This window comes from Galleria mellonella, unplaced genomic scaffold (genome assembly GCF_026898425.1).
Source record: "Galleria mellonella isolate WM207_F2 unplaced genomic scaffold, CSIRO_AGI_GalMel_v1 utg132, whole genome shotgun sequence".
Classification (NCBI taxonomy): domain Eukaryota; kingdom Metazoa; phylum Arthropoda; class Insecta; order Lepidoptera; family Pyralidae; genus Galleria; species Galleria mellonella.
Window position 1 is genome coordinate 4,895,949 of NW_026441989.1, and position 21,612 is coordinate 4,917,560.

Consider the following 21,612-nt stretch of genomic DNA (forward strand, 5'->3'; position numbering starts at 1 on the left):
TGTCAAACAGATAAAATGTAATTTTATAGAAACATAAATCTTATGTGTAACTTAAATTATAAATACTTATTTCATAAAATTGTATAGTCATTGTTATTAAATTGTATTAAAATAATATTTATTTATATAAATTTAATAACAATAAGTACAATTTTATTTGTACCATTATCTATTATTAGTTATCTATCAACCAGCTCGAAATAAAATAAACCGAATTGAAAATATGTTTATTTTGAATTCATCACCAAACTTACAGATAATAAATTATACTTAAATATGACTTAGTTAAACAATATTAACCTACATGCGGTACGGTTTTCCAATCACTGGTTATAGGGTTTTGCTTGTAAATGATGGTTACCTACCATCGTTATCATTACCATGCAACGGTTTCTTTAAGATTTATTAAAAAATAATATTATGTATCCAATATTTTGTACATAAGATTATTTTTATTACTTATGTACACAATTATGTGGCTAAATGGGAGTTTGGAAATATTATATCTATACTTATAAAATCATTTGTCCTGACTGACTATTCACAGCCAAAACTACTAAGTTTAGAATGTTAGATTTTGAAAAAAGGATCTTTTAAAATCTTAACTTAAAGGTAAAACACGACAAGTTGCATGCAAAAGCACAAACAACTGCTAAGTAACTAAGTAGCTGAAAATAAAAAAATAAAAACAAATTACTATATGTAAAAGTAATTATAAACTATCCAGATTGTACCAGCTTTCGATTAAAAGCCACATTAAAATCGTAACCATTGCAATGAACACTTATACTATTCCATAATTTCACTAAAAGCTATAAATAACAATCAATACCACAAATACCAAATTGACTCGTAAATTAGTCAATTCGTTTGAGACTTATTAGTCAAACAGGTATTGACTTGAAACCTAAAACATCCCTAATTTTGCAACAGGTGCAGATATCGAAACATAAGCATAGATAAACAGATACATAAGTATCATCCAATGATTACAAGCATTAACAGTATATACCTATTCACTATTTACTTTTGATATTTATTTCAAAACTAGTAATCCAATATAGTTCATACGTATATCTAATCCGTTGAGTAAACAAAAATTACTTTTACTTTTATATTCTAAACTTTCACATTTACAAAGTTAGTAGTAGTAAGATAGGTAGATACTATTAGGAAGCGAATATAAATTATAAATGTTAGATTGATATTAAATTTCTTTCTTCAATTCCTATATGACAAATAAATATACATTCGATCATAATATCAGTATGACTAGTTAAATTTAATGCTACATTGCAATCGAACGCCCCTCATGTATTTGTTAGGTTGTTCACTTATTGGTATTCTTCAGGTTATATTAAAATAAAATATTCGAATACTATTCGACTAACTACAAAATTAGTCATATTTATAATTTTTTTTTGTTCGTAGATGTGTAAAACTTTGTAACATTATTATTTGTAGGTGACACAATATCGTACTATTCAGTACACTCGCACTATATTTTCATATGTTACATAATGTTTTTACCAATAAACAGTTTTAATTTATGTTAGGAACAATGTAATTCGTCCGTTGCGTCACCGCAGTTGTCATGGCCATCACAGCGAGCCGCATGAGGTACGCAGCGATGGTTCACACAACGAAGTTCATGGGCGCTGCAACCGCCGTCGCAGCCATTGGGTTCGTCACTGCCGTCTTCACAGTCGGCGAAACCATCGCAGAATCTTGACGACAGAATACATTGACCGTCGGTGCAAGTAAACTGATCTTTCGGACATTCTGAAATACATCCAGAGTGAATGTAAAAAAGGTCACAATGCCAGACAATTCTTCTTACTTTATTGAGTAGGACTAAAATTTTTTGATTTGAATTAAATTGAAAAATTTCTTATTAGAGACAAAGATAGGAGTATTAATTTAGGTATTAGAATGTTATCTCATCCTGAATATTATCTCATTTCCTATTGTTTTACAATTGAAGATCAATAGAGTTAAATATACCTCTTCAAATTTGTATTACCACAATTATACCTATTTTTAACTGTGAAGAATTGACGAATGTTAGAAAGGTAGAGTCAGAGTTGGTGACTTATTTTGTCTTTCAACTTAAATCAACGTAATTTAACTTAAATAACATATTTCATCTGCGACTTCCTGTTCTTTTTCCCCAGTATTGTAGAGCACAGAATTTATGTGAATCTAAGTGACTATGCACTTTGATACCCATGGTATACATGGTACGCAATTTCACTCCTAAGGACAATAGTCTTATGCCTCCGTACCCTATAATTTTACTACTATATACCTCCTTTCAAACCGAAACATAGCTATGTCAGCCCTAACTGCTTCACGACAAAAACATGAGGAGGACCGTGATACCTAAAGTACCTTGCTCAAATCACTGCCACTTTGTTTAATGTAAACATATATCAATTGAAGATTTTCTTAAGGAAGTATTTTATGCTTAGATATGTATAATCAGTAGGAACCATTTCGATTCTCCTATTGATAAATTTTTGAAACTGAGCTTATATAGTAGATAGGTACGCGATGTATCCGCTGCGTTTTAATTTATGATAATTTTATTATTGTTCTAAATAAGTTGTGTTTATAAGATAATGATAATAAATAAATAAAGAGTAGGTAACGTAGGATGACCCGTTAGGTTTGAGCGAGGTTGTGTTCTCGATGGAGCGAGCACATTCGTAACCCAGTTCCTACTGAACGGTATATAAAGCATTTACTTACATTTGCGAAGATTATAATATATATAAAATTTTAAGGTAAATCAATTTTATAACTTTTCAGAAAAAATAAAACGCCTAGTAAAGTATTCTGAGTGCAATATTAACTTAATGCATAATTAGGTTGTAACAGTTACCGGTGGTGCAATTAACTTCATCAAATCCATCCCAGCAGTCTATGATACCATCACATAGCTTGGTATTTGGAAAGCATGATATGGAATGTCCACATCGGAACTGTTTAGTCAGGTCACAATCTGAAAATCAGTAATTACTAATTAAAATGGTCTTTAAAAATAGCAAAAATTTGAAAGCAGGTAACTAATTGAAATAGAAGTTTATATACAAGTATAAGTACAAAGTTCGCCTTCTAATCTTTTTTCTTCTTACTGTTTGCGTTTATTGCTAAAACCTTCATACTGTACTGAGAAATGATATATTATTATTACTTTGTTTTTGTAATGTTGTGTTCTTAATTATAGATACAATGGGGCCGAATCTGAGGTGCAATTTCTCTAAGCCTATTTTTTAACCTGATATTTTAATTTGATAGTTTCGTAAGATTACTGTTTTATGAGTATCATGAAATAAATTTATTATAATTTTTATTTTAATGTCAATAATGTGACAGTATAGTTTTGTATTTTTAAATAACAGGGCAATCTTCTGCTTATAACGTAATAATTTCCGTGCTGTAAAATGGGCATGTAATTCTTACCACAATGCATTTCGTCAGAGCGATCATAGCATTGTATGGAACCATCGCAGCGTGCTTCTGCTCGCACGCACAACCCATTACGACATCGCCACTCCTGCTCTGAACACGTCACCAATGTCAAAAGACGACATACTCGAACTCCTCGCATTTTATCCACCAATTGACATGCTTCTGTTTCCAAAGCACACAACCCTCCACAACCTACAAAATTATATTATGGTATTAAACATAAAAATTAGCACAGTGCATATTCAATATGAGGAAACAGTTTTCACTACCTGTGGGATCATCGATATCTATCGATTGTTTGCATATCGATTTTCCACTGTTTTCATCTAACATACAGACTTCATTAGTTTGGCACGAACAAAATTTTTCTGACAAATCTCTATTTATTATGTCTTTTACCTTATAAGAGTTACGTTCCTTATAAACTTTAGGATATGTTCTAATATTTTTTCGAATCTTTGATATGATGCTGGACATTAATGTTATATTTTCAGTAGTATGAACAAAAGGTTCTACAGTTGTGGGGTCAACTGTCGTGCTCTCATCCGTCAATAAAGTGTCATCTGTATAAATAATTGTTGTAGAAAAAGAATTATTATTCGATTTAATTTTGTTTGTTGGCACTACGATTGTACTAACTACTTTAGTTGCACGAGTAAAATTAGGAGTAGTAAAATTTACTAAAACAAAACTTATTACTACGATTGCAACAATCATCACACTTATTGAGCACGCCTGTATCTGAGTTCGTTTCTTCACAGGACTATCAGTCAAAGAAAAATTCACAATACATCCAATGCCTCTCAAGCTTTTTCTCAATCTCCTTTGATTGATTTCATTGGGTCGCATTTCATATGAAGTAAATTTTTGACGAAAGCTGGAATCGATTTGGCTGGATATAGATGGAATGCAGTCGGTATTGTCAGCATTTACGGTTTCAAGGTCAGCCTCGGGATTTCTGATTTTTTTATCACTTGATCTACAAAGCTGAGGGCCGTCACCGACGGAATTTTCTAATAACTCTCCTAAAGGGTATTCAATGTGTTTGATTATTTTTTCATTAGGAGTTGAATGATGATTTGGAACAAAATTGTCGCTAGGTAGTTTTATTTCATATTTCCTAACTTTTCCTTTACATGTATAACAATATTTAATTATTTTGTTTTCTGCACATGGCGCATTTAAAATTGCTCTACGTAAATTACTGTTTGACCAAAGATGTGAACAGTATAATGAATCCAAGTTAGTAGATCCATCATTTATATCAGTCTTTGTGGTTAAATCTTGATTACTAGTATTAGATAATGTCATTATGTCGTTTGATATATCTCCATTACGTTACACGCCCTCTAACGTCTGAAACAAAATATTAAAAGTAAATAATTAGATTTTACACCTGTTTATATAAATTATAATAGCTTGTTGAATGAACTGAACTATTTCTGTGTCTAAACTAAGCAAATTTAATATTTTACAGTATCTATGTTCATATAATACGTTGAATGGTCATGTTATAACTAACCTTTCATTATGAAATGCTATTAATTGACTTATTATATTATACATTTTGAATTTTCGATTCGTAATCGTGTTTTTTTATTATATCTTGTTATTTATTTATCTAGTTTTCCTGAAGATTACAATATAAGGTTCTTCAAAAATAGTAGAAACCTAATTGTAATTATAGTATATTGGATATCTATTTTCAATAGAAATAGATATCCGTTATTGTTTTCGATTACCGATTTGAATACTTAATAACCTCTTAAATATAAAAATGTTTATCCAATAAACTTTTGAGTGTTTAGCACAGTAGCACTATCATATAATCCATATAATACAATCTTGAAAAATATAATATGTATCTAACTACTATTTATACATTCTATTCATTTATCTGAATATTAGCAAAGTGTTTAATACAATCAGAAACTTTATGTTTATGAAGGTTGAAGATTAATTTCCCCCTGTTCCTTAGTATCCATGAGGGGAGAAGTAACCTAATCATTCGATGCAGTTTAAATTTTCAAAGTAATTAACTATGTAAGCGATACTGACTTTAGAATTAACGTAATTGTTACTATAGTTACGAAAATGTAATGAAGTGAAGTAACTGGAAAAAAAAACTATTAAATAATTACAAGGTAAATGCTATAAAAAAATATTCAGTTAAGTACATATATTTTTAACGTCGTTTGGGAGGCATTTGCCTACAAGTCTATTCTCAGAAGATTTCGGTAGAGTACATAATTCTATTGAATTTATTTATTTAAGCTGATAGGTGAATGTCCAGAGTTATATCATTAGATAAATTTATTATTATTATGTAATGCCAAAATAATGCCATTACAGTATTTGTATGTTAATATCTATAAAAAAGTAATAGTGCAATTATATAGTAGACGCTTAGAGAAAGTATTAAATTTTGTACATAAAATTTAAGGGGTTAATTATGTACTTTTTATTGATGACTACTATTTTCATGTAAATAAATTCGAGCTTTATAACTTATTTAGGAATTATTTGGAAATATTTATTAAGTATTTTATAATTATTGGAACTTGTATTTTTAATCTAAAAATAGAATTATAATGCAGGGGCAGGTCAAGTACAAATTCTAGGTCGAGTGAAAAACTGAGTTCTACTTAGCGTGATCAGCTGATATCAAGGGTATTAAACTTGGCACTGTTCAATCAATAAACTTATAACTTACATGATAATGATGTTTGCACTTGATTTTATTACTGTTGTTTGAATATGAAAAAATGTTTGTTAAAAGAATGTAGTATTGTCGAATGGAAGCAACGTGCACGTCTGTTTGCTCCGCAGCCGCGTGCCTTTTATCGTACTACCGTTGCCGCGGACAACGTCTAAACAACTTTGCACCAACACCAGCACCCCGTATACGGTACCAACGTGGGACAGTGATGAGCTGATAAGTCAATGGACTTGCGAGTAAGGGACAAACAATGGGGTTGGTAACGTATGGTGCACCAATGGTCTGTGCTCACTCATGAGTAACGTATTATGTTTTTGTGCTGGCAACCAACCGTATGACCATCTGTTCTTTCTAATATTATAGCATTCATCAGTCTATTTGCACCTTTTCTACACAATATACCTTTAGTTACTTGAAAAATGAAATATAATCCTGTCATATATCATAATAATATTCTAATTTTATCACTTTTGTTGTGATGATCACGTAATACTCAGTATGCCAAATTTCGCAAAGTATTTGAGAATCCAATAAGTAAGGGCGAGCCTATTGCTGTAAATCGGATTAATTTGGTTTGTTATTAATGTTTTTCATTCGTTTAGTCGGGGAAGCTTTGACCAACTGAAATCAACTTTATTCTCATCTATCATCTCTCGCTGTACAATGGTAATCCGCCTGCTAAAACCAAATAGCTCAGGCGGATTACCATTGTAATTGTTTCAGGCGGGGTATTCTATTTTCACACATAAAAAAAAATAAATCATGAACTTTAATATGAAAATTATGACGAATAATCGAGAGATCAGATGTTATTTGAGAACACTGTTATATGATTTGTGAGTCAGCAGAGTTTCATTGTAGTAAAAAAAAATTGTGTAATGATTCTAGATTGATTCAGACGATTAGAAACTAAATATATAAATAATGCAAGCAAGTTGCTTGGCGGCAAAATTAATTAGTAACGATAGAGTGTGTGATATAGAGACATTTAAAGAACTTTGTATACTCTCTTTGGTAAGGATCCTGTGTTATTGGTATTTACGAGATTTTAAACCAATTGTAATTAACTCATAGCTGTATTGCAATTAGCTTATTACAATTATAGTTGTTTAATTAGTTCTAAAGCCATGTATCCTGTGTTCGTATTCCTTATAGTAGCTGAATTATTCTGCAGATCGTTTCAATTGTAAAATTAATATTATGTACGGTATTTTATGTACTTGTATATTTACATATAAATAAAAATATTCAATAAAGTAATTTAAAAAAATAGTGACAAAGTTTGTGCTATTACAGACAATTATATAATACCAAGAATGACTGTCATTATATCATCAGAGTAATTAAAATTAATTTAAATTACTTGTTTTCTATTTGGTCAATGACCTAAGCTACACAAGTTCACAATGATTGACATCACTTTCCTCCGCGGGGAGGGCATTGCAGTAATAGCTGCATTGACGACGGTCCTCTGCGGTGCCGTCGAGGCCGCGCCTCGTCATGTCGAGAGCAGGTGCAAGGTGCAGCATCTCGCGGATGCAGCCCTCGCTTTCCTCGGTCGCTGCGACACGCCACTGGGAATAGAATGGATGAAGGCACAACTCTCACTGCGCGCGCCGCGTGCGGTTGTGTTGTGGTCATTCACTCCGTTCGAACAGACGTGCCAACTTCGGACTCTGTACGCAGCTTAGTGTTCTTGTACGGTACGATCTAAATGCGCGTAAGAACGGACATCGCGCAGTTTCTCTTAAAAATAATTAGTATGTGAATGCGGCGATTTTTGTTTGATAAACACGAAAACTAGTGAAATGTTGTTGTTCGCGCACTAACCGAAATACGTTTCCTTGGCCTTTGGACAAGCTTCATGAGGGACGAGTTATTTATATTTTCATAAGGTAAGGATTTTTCTATTGGGATGTTTTATTAAATGAAACTTATTTGCTTTGTTAGCTAAAATGAAAGTTTTCTGTATATTTTTGATTTGTTTATGCAATTTTGTAATCGTAGTGTTGTCAAGAGCGTCTCTAGGTCAGAAAGTCAGGTGTCCCACTTCGCATCGTATCGACACCGACCAGTGGTCAGCGTCGGACTGTTAGATTGTCCGACTTGTAGGCTGCGATATAGGTGTAATTCGAATTATCTGTTGAGCCGTGACAATTTTAATAATAATATAGAATGGAAGGTATTTACTTTAATTAAATAGATAAGGACTATGTTGACTGATATTACCATTATTATTTAATAAACCAATACCAAATTACTGCAATACGATGAATTTATACATACTAAATATATGAAATTAATATAGAGACTTGGATTAAAATTCTACCTGATCTGGTTTGCCTGTTTGGTAATAAGTATAGTGCGTTTGTTATGTGTAACTAAGTTAAAAGTAGGCAGATATCTACCTATTTACCTAGTTTACCTTTTCCGTTCTCAATTGGATTTACGTATCTGGATGTATTTTACATTACTTAGATATTTTATTAATTTATAATAACAGTTTCATGGTTTTACTGCATTATAGACTGTATTATTTTACTTTGTTGTTGATACCTCAATCTTATTCTGTTGTTCTATGAGAGTTACTCTAGTTGTGTAATTAAATTATATTCTATTCTATAGGTATCTAATTTGAACGTTCTTTCTGTAAATTCTTAAATTTGTGAAATTCTCATTTAAATAAATGAATTTTTAATTCACTATAAATTATTTATCACACTCTTTAATTTAATTAATTAATTTCATTTGTAAATATAATCATTTAAGATATGGTATTCAATCCACACAATATGAAATAATTATAATACTCAGAATCCATATGGGATTTACCTATAACCGAATTGAATTGTTACTTTTTGAAATCAGTTTATTTTGGGACCTAGTATATACATATCAAAAATGATGGAAAAACCTATATATATATAGAATATTATTGAAAGGAATCATATCAACATATATAGGAGTTACATGAACACGACAAGTAGTCACTCAGTTATAAAGTAAAAGAGCGAGTGAATTAAAAACAAGTTTGCAAAAATTACCTGCTCGCTGTCCGTGGAGAGAGCGCTCGCTAGGTATTCAACGAATATCTGCTACTTAGGTTAATAATTTATACTCATATGACAAGTTATCTCTACTTGTTACCGACCGTAGGTAGATAACAGAAAAGTGAAATTGTTTATGTTCTTTGACTCTCTGACTAGCTATATCAGCGTTTTTTGCCGCGATTGTATCTGTTCTCTAACATAACTGAGTAGGTACATACTTCACTACCTATGCGCAGGTTTTTACTAAGAGTTACATATTAGAAAATCGTCGCCATCCTGTACCGATACAGTCTCTCGCGCTTAATCATGTAAAATCACGTTTCTTCGTTTAGTTTGTTCGGTCATCACAACAGTATATTTCAACAACGATTATGTCATTGATTTGCATTACGGATGTTTTTAAGAAAATGGGGACTGAAATTTTTTACGTAGAACTAATAATTAAAGTATAGGTTTACTTTGTATATTGTAAAACGAGTTTTTATTTTTCATACCACGTTTATTTGTTTAATATAAAATGGCCATCCTTATCCATATTTCTTTGTTTGCTCATAAGCGTTTCTAATTACACAGTTTAATATTACTAAATCAGAAGAAAATAGATTCCGTCCAGACGATGTTGCTTTAAATACAATTTTAAATTTGTATAATTTTAAATGTATTTAGAAGTAATTATAAATCGCATCACATCCCCTAGATTCAATTAAATCTGAAGTCTTATTGCGTTTATATTCTCTTTAAAATTGCCCTTTAAGAGCAGGTAGACATAGAGGTAGATATGTGAACCCCTTTGTGTCATCAAGAATAAATAAGGTTGAGAAAAGGAATCCAAACTTATTAAAAAATATAGTTTAGTGACAGAACTAGGTATCTATCTATAGCTATCTTTAACAGAGATAGTGTGTTATTCAACTTTCTCAATGAAACCATTAACTTATGCGAATTATTTAGAAATTTTAAATATTTAATGTTATCTAATAGATGATACTAGACTTTTTATTTTCTGAAATCTCATTATTTATTATGGAAACGGATACAACATTGAACCCTTTAAAAAATTTGCATATTCCTTCTTAAAAGGTCGGTAATACACCTGCAAATTGATATTGTCGGTGTCTATGGTACCATCAAGTAAGCCATATGATTTTTGCCCCCTATGTTATAAAAAAATAGAATCTCTGCGAAATTTCATACTTATCAACTTCAGTTTTGGTTAAGTTGTATTCCGCGGCATTACTCACGTGAATTGATAGAAAATGTAGCATAAATGTTAAGTTATGGCCTATTTGTGGTCAAGTTTAAATGAATTAAATCTAATTTTAATATAATTAGGTACCTGATAAACATCTAAATATCTTTACAAACTTTCCCATTTGTATGTTTAATTCTAATAGGATTGATTTTTCATGGATGATATTTTAAAAATTTACATTTCAATGTTTGGTACATACGATATTAGATGTCATAAAAAAACTCATGCAAGTATTGAAAAATACTCATCATTCCATTTCGGCATACAAACAAACAAACATACGTAGAATTTGTTATGTTAATGCGACTTTACCTGCTTTGCAGTATATATAGTTTAGTGTGACCTACTGTTGTAATTTATTTATTCTTTGAAAGACTACAATTTAATAAAAATGTTTATGAAAAATGCTTTACACTTATTGCCGCAGATAATTAATTAATTAAAATTAAGATAAGCATTATATTCGATGATAGGTACATTTGTATTTTATAGTAAAAAATCTTAATAATATTATAAATGTGAAAGTTTGTAAAGATGTTTGTTACTCAATCACGCTTAAATAGTTAAACGTAGGCATTTGAATAAAACTTTGTATACTGGGATGGGTAGCTCAAATCGCATTTTAACACATAATTGTACATGTTAAATTTATACAGTGATGCACACGAGCAAAGTCAGGAAACAGCTAATACTAGTAAAACAAAATTTTACAATATAGTAGTTATTTAGTTATTATCTTAGATAACAAGTTGGGAACTCGATTCATTTATTTGTAATATCATTTACAGCTTTTGTGCATAAAGAAGTAGATTTTTGTATGTATGTAAGCGATGCGTTAATTTACTAACATGATTACAAATTTTTCGACTGTATAATTAATTCGAATTATTCGACTATATCTAAAAATCATTTGACTAATAAATTTATTAATACTATATATCCATACAAAACTATTCATTATTCGTTTCTAGTAATTGCTAAAATAATTCATCAGTAGTTGTTTATATACGAGTCAGTACGAACATAGCCGAGTTAAGCCGATCGCTCTAATAAGCTTTTTTTTTCTTAATGGTTAATAGTGTTGCCAATTTAGTATATTTAGTAAAAATTTGCAATTTCCGATACTCATTAGCTATCAAAAGATTTGCATAAAGTAAATTAATTTGCCATGCAGTTCCGGGATAGAATGGGCTACCCCCTTTTTTCCTGAGGGTATCGTAAGAGTATTCGAGGGATGGGTATAATCAAAGACTAAATGCGTTTGTCAACCCGCCTGTTCAGTGTGCCAACTACTGGCAAAACCTCCCTTATGGAGGAAATCTATGTTCAGCAGTGGACAGGTAGTGACTGATATAGTATGGTATAGTAAGTAAATTAATTATTATTTGTATTTTTCAAATTTTTAAGATGTTAGAGTAACCAATACTGAACAGATATTTGTCGTTTCTTTTTAGTCGTCGTCTATTCACTACTAACTATTCTTTATAATTCCCCTATCTTCTGGATAGAGCAAAAAGACTAGTAAATACTAATTATTCGAATAACGAAATCATTCGGATTCGCGCTCCGCTAGTGTTTGCTCTGTGATTATTAGTAGGTATATTGCCAATTCTGAACCGATAAAATAACTAACTTAATTCGAATATCTTCGATACTCAAGGATACTTAATTACCTACCTACTGTATTAAAACAGCCAGGCATTTTAATATAGTTAGTATCCTTGCATGTTTAAGGTATTAGGCATAAATCCTATGAAAATGTATTAAATATTAGCTTATTACTCGTTGCTTTGCACGTGTGGATTTTATATGGGTGGTGTATCGAGATGTATGTGGATAGATAGATAGATAGATACTCTTTATTGTTTCCTCCAAAAGATTACAATAGTAAACTTATTATAAATATAAATAATTACAAGAAATAATCACAATGAGAAAACAATGGGCGACCTTATCGCTATCTGAAGTAGTGAGGGGAAGAAGTGTTGAAAAGGACATTGTGGAGCATTGAAAGAATGTAAGTATTCCGGCGAAAACGAATAGGAAGCCACTTGAGCTTAGTGCGATACTCGGAAATGTGATCATATTTTCTAAGATCGAAAATAAACCTGATAAAAACATTTTGAAGACGCTCAAGTTTGTTAAGCTGGTCTTCCGTAAGATCCAGATAACAAGTATCGGCATAATCAAGAATTGGGAATAAAGGAGATTGGGATAGCGCAATTTTGGTAGCAGTAGGAAGGAAATTACGCAGTTTATGAAGTGAGCATACAGATCTGAAAACTTTCCTGCTGACAGATTCTATTTGTGGCCGCCAAGTAAGGGAACTATTTATAATTATACCTAAATCTTTCACTGATGCACTGAAGGGGATAACCACATTACCAAAATTTATAGGTACCAGTGTTGAATGATCGACCTTTTGTATTAACTTAGAATATAACTGTGAGAACCGCATCCATTTTGGTGCAATTATTTTTGTGTGATGCTGCAGCAAACATAGAGGCAGCCGGACACAAATCTTTTAAAAAATATTGTTTTGATATCTATTGGTCTTATTAAGACACACACACACACACATATATATATATATATATATATATATATATATATATATATATATATATATAATAGACATATATTAAAATAAAACAATGATATCAGGCATAAAAACCATTTCTTTTTTAAATACAATTAGGTACTTACCTATATAATTGGATTATTGCGTAATATGTATTTAGTAGAATAAAGTAAAGTGAAGTGGTGATGAGGCTTTGATACTTATTTCTTTGCATTCTGTTTATCTGGCTTCTTTGTAACAACAATAAAAATATTCTACTTGTATTCAAATTACCTATCGTAGGTACAGAATCATATTATTGTAATGTGTACCCAGTTATGAATATAATAGATTGCCTAATTGAATTTAGGTACATTGCCAGTTAAGAGTTTTGGGTACAGATTAGATTCAATGGAGCTTAATTGACTTTATCTAAATTCTTACACGTTTGGTTACGTCTAAATACTTTTATATAATTTGAGGTACTCGCGTCATCTAACTCAATCTATACAGATAAATGTTTGTGTGTAACAAACATTTGTAAGATCGAATCTATAGTTATAATGTCAATATGTCAATGATATATTTATCTTTTATGAGTAAATAGAACACAATATATTTGTTTTTCCGTCTTTTTTTTAATTTAAATCTGTTACCTAATTAAATTTTATTGGCATACTAATAAAATAACCACGAGATATTTTAACCGACTGCTGAAGAAAAGAAGGTGAAGTTTTTCAGATATATGTAGTATGGATTTTTGGCGTTATTTGTAATATTAAATACCATAGATATTTTGATTGATTTATATAAAACGAGTGTTATTAGATTCTTGTATATGGAAGTGCTAAGACTGCATGACAGCATTGAAATTGGTGGGCACAGACTGTAAAAAAATTTTACAACCTTTCTATAAAAGTTTAATAGGTATTTTTAATTGAATACAGAGATTTTTTGTAACTGTCACGGCCACTTGATTAAAAAGGATTACCGTCTTAGTTTAATAACCTTTAACATGGTCTGCAACTGGTAGAACTCTATGCAGTAAAGTGCAAAAAGTTGATCACCACACCTTGAAATGAAGTAAACCTTAAAAGAAGTCTTAACCGCTGTGAAACGAAACCGGTTGCAGATATCAATCGGTAACTCCTACTATCCTTCACTACACCACGGATAATATAATACTGTACTACACAAATATCTTAAAAAAGCTACATGTAAATATATATGTGTAGTGGAAAATAGACCTATATTATTTTACATACATTAGATACATAATGTAATTTGTGTTTATACAAATATGTAATAATATAATTATGAGGTTATGTAGAACTGTGTCAATCCGATTTACCTATATGAATATATGTGAGATATGTTATTTAAATATTTATGCAAAAAAAATTATATATTATTTTTATAAATATATATATTATTATATATTCATAAAAATGTAGAATATAAATGTCATTTTATAAATTGTTAATAATTGGCATTATATAAAAAATATTGTGATTGATTTTGTACGTAATGAAATTACGAGTATAAATAGTTTAGACATTATTACATTTTAGTGTACATATTATTTATGAAATAAAATTAAAAAAATGTATTAGATATTACATTTGGGAAATAAAATTAAAAAAATGTATTAGATATTACAGTGCAGTGATAGAGAAAACGTTATAGATTAGGTTCATATACATATATGAAAGTAGAAATAATATTGTGTACTATTTTATTATGGAAATACCGACATAGGTGTGGAAAAATGTCATAAATAGAATAATTCTTAACAATATTTAGCTGTAAATTGCTGAAGTTTTGTTTAATTATAATTTACTCTCATTGGAGATTAAATTAAAGTAAACAGACAAAATATGTCCCAATATTTTGTTTATTCTAATTTACGTCAGCTATAATGTAAAGAACATCTACTTTCTTCTGTCGACCCAAACCAGGTTAACGGCGAATTTCGATGTGCCTGGAATAATAAGTGATTTCGTGTATGTTATCTGCTCCCTCATCGCATACAAATAGCTGTCCTAATTCAATAATGTGATGATACTTATTCTTAGTATAGACTCAGTAAGTGCAAAATTCTAAGTTAAATGACAGCTTACGACACATGCGGGTATAAACATAGATGAACAATACAAGTATTTTTATTATTTTTAGCGTCTACTAAAAATAATAAACCTCATTTTACGTGAAATATTCTTAAATAGTTTTTAATATTTACATTATAGTGTTAATAGTATCACAGTATAAGTGATAGTATCTATTCTAATATCAGAAGACTATAAAAGTTATTTTTATGGGTACCTTTGTGGCGCTCGTGTTTCTGCCGTCAAGTACGAGTGTAGCTGTGTACAGAGGAATAACTTTTTAGTTCCCAGGAATAGCAGCGCATGAGTAAGTACTGTGTTACGGTTATCACTTTACATCAGGTGAGTAGGTCGTCACCTACAATTAGAGTGAAGTTACAAAGATCTTTTTAATTTAAAGTAACGCGAAACTTAAATAATAGTAGCTAGGTATACCTAAGACTTTATCTTGGGGGGAAAAGATTGTAAGTAATGAGAATTTACCAGCTCCATTACTAACAATATACCCTATCAGGTTGACGTCCACGCGGTTCCACCTGGAAACCAACCTGGTTAATTTTTGTGGAATTTATCACAATGGGCTAATAGACCTGCTTTCATTCTCACCTATCATCCCTAACTGGTGCCTCGCCAGCATATACCGATAGCGCAGGCGGAGTTACCATTTCATTATCATCCCACAAAAAAAAAGCATTATCTTTTAGCCAGCTGTGTCATAATTATAGTATTAAAATCAAAATAATTACATATCATCATTACCATATCAGCCGTTAACTGTAACTGTTAACCGTTAACAGTCTCCCTCTTGGGGTGATTTACCATTAGTAGCCACGCTTGGCAGGCAGGTTGACAACCGCATTTAGGCTTTGATGATGTTTTAAGAGAAACTGTTGCCCAATCCTCGATAATTAAATTTCCTTATTCGCCGGTTACGACATCCAGGAAAAGGAAGGGGGTGGCTCATTCTATGCCGAGATTACACGGTGAATTAATTATATATGTACATGCTTAACTAATTACCTATACAAGCGGCTGTTTGTCACAACAGTTTGCTTTGGTTCTATTGTTTATAATGGATTTCGTATCGTTAGCATGCACTGTTAATATTACTATTGTAAATTGATGCTTATAGTTGTGTTAACTGTATTGTATAATTTCCATTGTAGTTTCAGTTCTTAATTTTTAAATGCAATATGTTTGTGCTTCTGAAATAGTTGACGACCTCGATGCCATACCGTGATGCAGTGGTAGGCAGTTTACTATTCGTATCTAAATGAGGTTCCGGATTTGAATGTCGATAGTAAATGATATTTTTTTTATTTGGATTTCGTCTGATACCCCATGATTGGTTTTTCATAAGACGGGATATAGTCAAGACTAGCAAATTGTAAGGTTGAGTAACACTTTATTCCGTTTCAGTTAGAGGTATATCTAAGAGAAATTGTTTGAAAACTTTATTATTTTAAAACACGAGCGAATTTGTAAGTGTAGCTTTAAAAATCTTAGCGGTAGGTCAGGAGGTAGGTAGGTACACTATTTGCATATGTGTAGATTAGCGCAACCGATTAGCATCTTGACTCTTACAAATACGTATATGTATTTGCTCACGTAACGTTTTTAGGATTCCATAACAAAATGGCAAAACGGAACCCTCGAAGATCCTCCGTTCGTTCGTCCGTCTATCTGTATATATGCTATATTTCAATAACTATGTGTTATTGCTATCGATTTGAAATTTGGGCTAGTTTTAGATTATATTAAACTAATGTTATTGTTAATGAATAAAGCACCACTAAAAAGAAAAATATATATCTCTATATGTGAAAACACTTGACAAGTTTTTATTATATTATGAAGCTTGTATATTGTCAATGTTATTTTTGTTTAACATTTTTTTTCGGCGGGATTTTGCTCAATGTTTTATATCTAAGAGATAAACACGTAAGTGCACACAGCTATGTTCGAAGTACTTAGACTACACCAAAAGTATAAAAAAATCTCTCTATGTAATCGTATAATTAAATTATTAAAAAAAACCGTAGAAAGGGAATGGCATATACTATTTTTATTATATATAGATTGGTAGAGAACACATTAAACTTTTGCATTATTCTTAGTCTATGTCATTCCGTATATACCAAATTAAAAGATGTGATATATAATATATGTTCTGGCGTGTATGTAAGTCCTGTAATGTCTGAAATAACAGAAAATATTATTTCTACTTATTTGCATATACTTATTACTCTTTGTTTTTACATAGGCGTATTTAAGGGGTCAGGGGAGGGAGAGGTAGGCGGTCCCCCCCCTAGAATTTTTTCGTCCTCACCTCAGTTTACGAGCGAAGGTTCGCAAACATATGTCTTAGAGTACATATACACCTTTTTAAGGGGTCAGGGCCCAGGAAAATAATCTTACATACGCTAATAGGTCCCTAGCAGGATAGATAAAAGGAACAGATTACCTATGGTTCTTTATTTATTTATATATGTATAGGCTTAAAAGATGCCCTTTAATTACGTATTCTTCCTTTATTAGTGTGAAATTAGTAACATATAGAGAAAGGGTTTCTTCTGCATTGTCCATAATATTTTTAGCAATATTAAAATAGAATTGGATATTTCCAGAAACTTTAATAGTGGTACATATTTACGCCGCCCACATAAGTATGTGAAATACGCGTAATGCGGCATGTGTGCCCGTATATTTTGAAATGCTTTAATATTCCTCTACATTAGGTAAAGTTATTAGTGATACCAATTTTTAGGTATTAGATAAATTTAATATCTATAGAACAAATATAATTAATAATTTTTTTTACAATAGTGTTTGCAGGAGTAATCACATGCGTTCGTAATGTATTTTTCGAAAACCTTAAACGCAAAGTATGTATGTAATCTTTATGTGTTGGAATATCAACTATTTTGCTTTATACTGAACTACTTAATCGTCAACACAATACTGGTGCCTATCCCATCAAAATAAAATAAGTAAATAATTCACGTTTATTTCAATTTTTTTTCACAATATAGCAAGAATCCACAAAAAGGTGGAGAGTCGTAGATTTATAAAACTGTAGCAAGAGTAGATTTTCTTATACTTTCATAATATGTATGAGCTCCCATACTTTTGTAATTTATTGGTACGTTGACAATAGCATAATGAATCGATACATATAATAAAATCGTAACTGGTCGCTGTCTGTACATGGAAGATATATAAGAAAAACTATTATAGGGGTGGGGAGGGGGCTTTAAGAACGCTATAGAACCCAAAACAATGATTTTGAGAATTTTTGTCTGTTTGTCTGTATATCTGTTTGTCTGTACGTTTGTACACGTTAATCTTAGAAACGGCTAATCCGATTTGAATGTGGTTTTCACAAATGTGTTGCGGTTTGCTCCACTTAACATTTAGTGTTGTTTTATTTCAATCTGTTCATAAATAAAAAAGTTATATCAATCTAAAGAATCACATATAAAATGCTATAAAAAGCATATAGGATGGTTTATATACTGACTCACGCGAGTGAAGTCGCCGGATATTGCTAGTAGGTACCTATAACTAATTACTATTTGTATGTTATTATTGTTACCCGTACATTGTGTTGTTTTCAAATAACTTAAAGAAGAAAGAGATTTTCAATTCGGTGATTTATTTGTTTGTTACTTTATAATTCCGTTAGTTGTAAATCGATTAAAAAGAATTTTTAAAAGGGTATACTTACAGAGATTGGTCTCATAAAAATTTTAGCAAAATCGGTTCAATTGTTTAGGTTTTAAATCGAATTAAATGGTTTTGCCATAATTGATGTCGGTTTTTTGTTAGACACAATTATTATTAGAAAGACAGTACTCTTATAAATATAATACCTGCTTATTTTAATAAATAAATGAGAGAATTGGAACAATTTTTTATTGTGAATTTTTTGTTTCACAAACTGTAAATATATGGTAAGTATTACTCGTAATACTGTTTTTATCCTGGTGAAAACAGTAGGTATTTTAAGGTATAAATGGTACATAAATCATTCAAGGATTCTTGTTTAAAACCCGAAATAAAATAAAATTTGAAATAAAAGTATTTATTAATTATATAACATAATATTGGTACATGAACATGAAGCTGTCTGGTTTCAGTATAAAACAGGCCATCCTTTGGAATTTAACGGTCGAGGGATGGGCAGCAGCGTCCCTCTTAAAACATCACCAAAGCCTAACTGCGTTTGCCAACCCGAACCGAAGGCTATTTTTTTTTACAACACAAGAGGCAAACGAGCATGCAGCTCACCTGATGGTAAGTGACTACCGCCGCCCATGATCACCCACAACACCAGTGGCATTGCAGGTGTGCTGCCGGCCTTTTAATGGCTATGTTCGTCAGTGGACAGTTAACGGCTGATATGATGATGATGATGAATATAAATTAACAGCACCATGCATTTTCTAGTATACTCTATGATATCTTACAATAAGCAGTGTTACGTCAATAAAACATATAAAATAATTCCAATAAAACATAAAAATAATACAATCGAATTAAGAATCTCCTTTTTTTGAAGTCGATTGAAAATAGGAAACCATAAAAAAGAAATTACTTTTTTTGTACCATATAGGTCTTAAATAATTAATTGGTAATTTTGAATTTATTATTTTAGCAAGATGTAAATTTTTGATACCCAATTAGATACATCAAATATAGGTTTAGTGAATTCCATGCTTCTAACGAATTTGCTCACTGATCAGATTTTACTCATTTATAAAACTAAGTTACATCAAATGAAATATTTTCTATGTTTTTAGTTCATTTGATAAAAGTTTATTTTTATTATTATTGTTTTATAAATATTATTAGATTTCTCATCTCGTTTAATTCGGAGTTTGAACCTAAACTAGTGCTGATAACGCTAGGGTATCTAATGATAATTGATAACTGATATTTATTATATTATCATTTGCGTGTCAGTATCTTACGCCGACAGCATTAAAGTTTTAAAACTACTGCATGGACTTTACTATGGTTTTTACGTGAAACTAAATTTACGCTATTATATTTTATAGTGTAAATTTATTAAATGTAATTAAAAAATAAAACTTTAAATTACAGTTATACAAAAGTAAACTTGTTTTAAAATTAAAGCGATGGTAGATAGTAAGAATTGTGCAGACAAAACCGCAGCAAAGAGCCAATCTTCCCTATCATATTAATATTGTTTTTAATAACAATGTGCTTTAAAAATAAAGACTTGTTTTGCTATTATTATCTGTATTTACTTTATCTTAAAGTCTATTGTCTAGTTCAAATAGATATTATCTTATTAAAAAAAAAAACATGCGTAAAACTCTTGCAGCTATCGGAGACGTCGGGCCAGAGAGGTCAATTGAAGTCTGATTTAATATTAACTTCGTTATGAAGCTTAGTTATCATTTGTGCGGTAAATCAACTCTGCGTCGTTTCTAAAAGATTACGTTTTTTGCTGTTTTTTCCAATTCATTGAGTATTTTGGTGAGTAAATAGATGCATAGTAATTAAACACAGAAGCATGTAAAAGAAATAGTCAAGCCTACCTACTCTTAAAATATCTTTACTGATATAATTATGCCTATTTCAGTGACTTATATTTTTTTAAACTTAATCACATTTATTATAATAAGAAATAAGTTAAAATTGCCTTACAATAAAAATTATGTTACTGGGTAATTAATGACTAATTTTGTATTTATAAAATTAATAAGCGATCAACAAATTTTAAGTTAGGGGATAATTGGAGCTAGTTTTACAGAATTTGTTATATGCTTTACAGAAAACAACTATCCCTTATGATAATTATGTAAATCAATTTAAGGAATAAACCTTAAATTTAAAACTAGATCTACGTCTAGTTAGAATATTTCTAAGTGATGTTAAAACCTACTTATAAAGATTTACATTATATTTAAATTTAATTACTCATAATTATAATGACTCCACTCTGAATACAAACATAAATAGATCACTACTCACCTACTGCAATGCGTCCTTCCTTAGGCTGTTTATAAGTACTTGTTTGTTAGAACTTGAGTAATACTATAGTATGTGCATAATTGCTTTATCAGATAAATCAATGTACACGTTTTCCCGACGACCGGCACGGAGACAACTATTTATATGCCACTATAGATAGCTTGGCCAGTACGAGCCGAACACTGAATAACAAATGAGAAAAATCTTCACACGTTCAGTGACCACTCGTGCCCCCAACTGATCATCAATTGCGAATGCGATACGCATATCAAATAATATACATTATACATGTTACTTCGTTTCGAATTATTGAAATATGACCCCATTTTATCGAACTGTTCTAAATTAACATAAGTCCGTTCAAAAGTAATTTATCAATCGACAGGAAACACCAGTCAAATGATATTCATTTCAAATCCTCAATTAAATTTCCATCCTATATAAATTTT

At 30.7% G+C, this 21,612-nt stretch overlaps 2 protein-coding genes across 7 annotated transcripts in view; one reads left to right on the forward strand and one right to left on the reverse strand.

The window, feature by feature from the left end:
- Window positions 1-213: 213 nt before the first annotated feature.
- Window positions 214-21,368, reverse strand: LOC113518541 (uncharacterized). Of its 3 annotated transcripts, none has more exons than XM_026903518.3 (5): window positions 21,164-21,368; window positions 3,744-4,830; window positions 3,466-3,666; window positions 2,885-3,004; window positions 214-1,782 (listed from the first exon to the last, which is right to left on the reverse strand). In XM_026903518.3, exons 2-5 carry the CDS (start codon window positions 4,783-4,785, stop codon window positions 1,553-1,555), a joined length of 1,593 nt encoding a protein of 530 aa, XP_026759319.2. In that variant the 5' UTR covers window positions 4,786-4,830; window positions 21,164-21,368; the 3' UTR covers window positions 214-1,552. The 3 variants fall into 3 exon arrangements, with proteins under 3 accessions (XP_026759319.2, XP_031769215.2, XP_026759320.2); XM_031913355.2 differs by lacking the exon at window positions 21,164-21,368 and adding an exon at window positions 9,238-9,378; XM_026903519.3 differs by lacking the exon at window positions 21,164-21,368 and adding an exon at window positions 6,188-6,318.
- The window catches only part of LOC113518539 (sphingomyelin phosphodiesterase), a 33,455-nt gene continuing 19,605 nt past the window's right edge, over window positions 7,763-21,612 (forward strand). For 2 of the 4 annotated variants that reach the window (XR_008253614.1, XM_052901253.1), the window contains exon 1: window positions 19,324-19,456. Coding sequence is in view for 1 of the 4 variants with exons in the window: in XM_052901253.1 (XP_052757213.1) it covers window positions 19,339-19,456 (118 nt within the window). In the remaining 3 variants the exon portion in view is untranslated. Of the gene's footprint in view, window positions 8,089-19,323; window positions 19,457-20,512; window positions 20,666-21,612 lie in introns of those variants that run through there. The other 2 variants (XM_026903517.3, XM_026903516.3) reach the window with 2 other exon arrangements.

Excerpts from the sequence above, each read along its gene's own strand:
- LOC113518541 (XM_026903518.3), bottom strand. The coding sequence starts at position 4,785 with ATGACATTATCTAATACTAGTAATCAAGATTTAACCACAAAGACTGAT. Across the intron at positions 3,005-3,465 it reads CTCTGACGAAATGCATTGTG|ATTGTGACCTGACTAAACAG; the intron begins GTAAGAATTACA and ends ACTGATTTTCAG. Across the intron at positions 1,783-2,884 it reads TGAAGTTAATTGCACCACCG|AATGTCCGAAAGATCAGTTT; the intron begins GTAACTGTTACA and ends GATGTATTTCAG.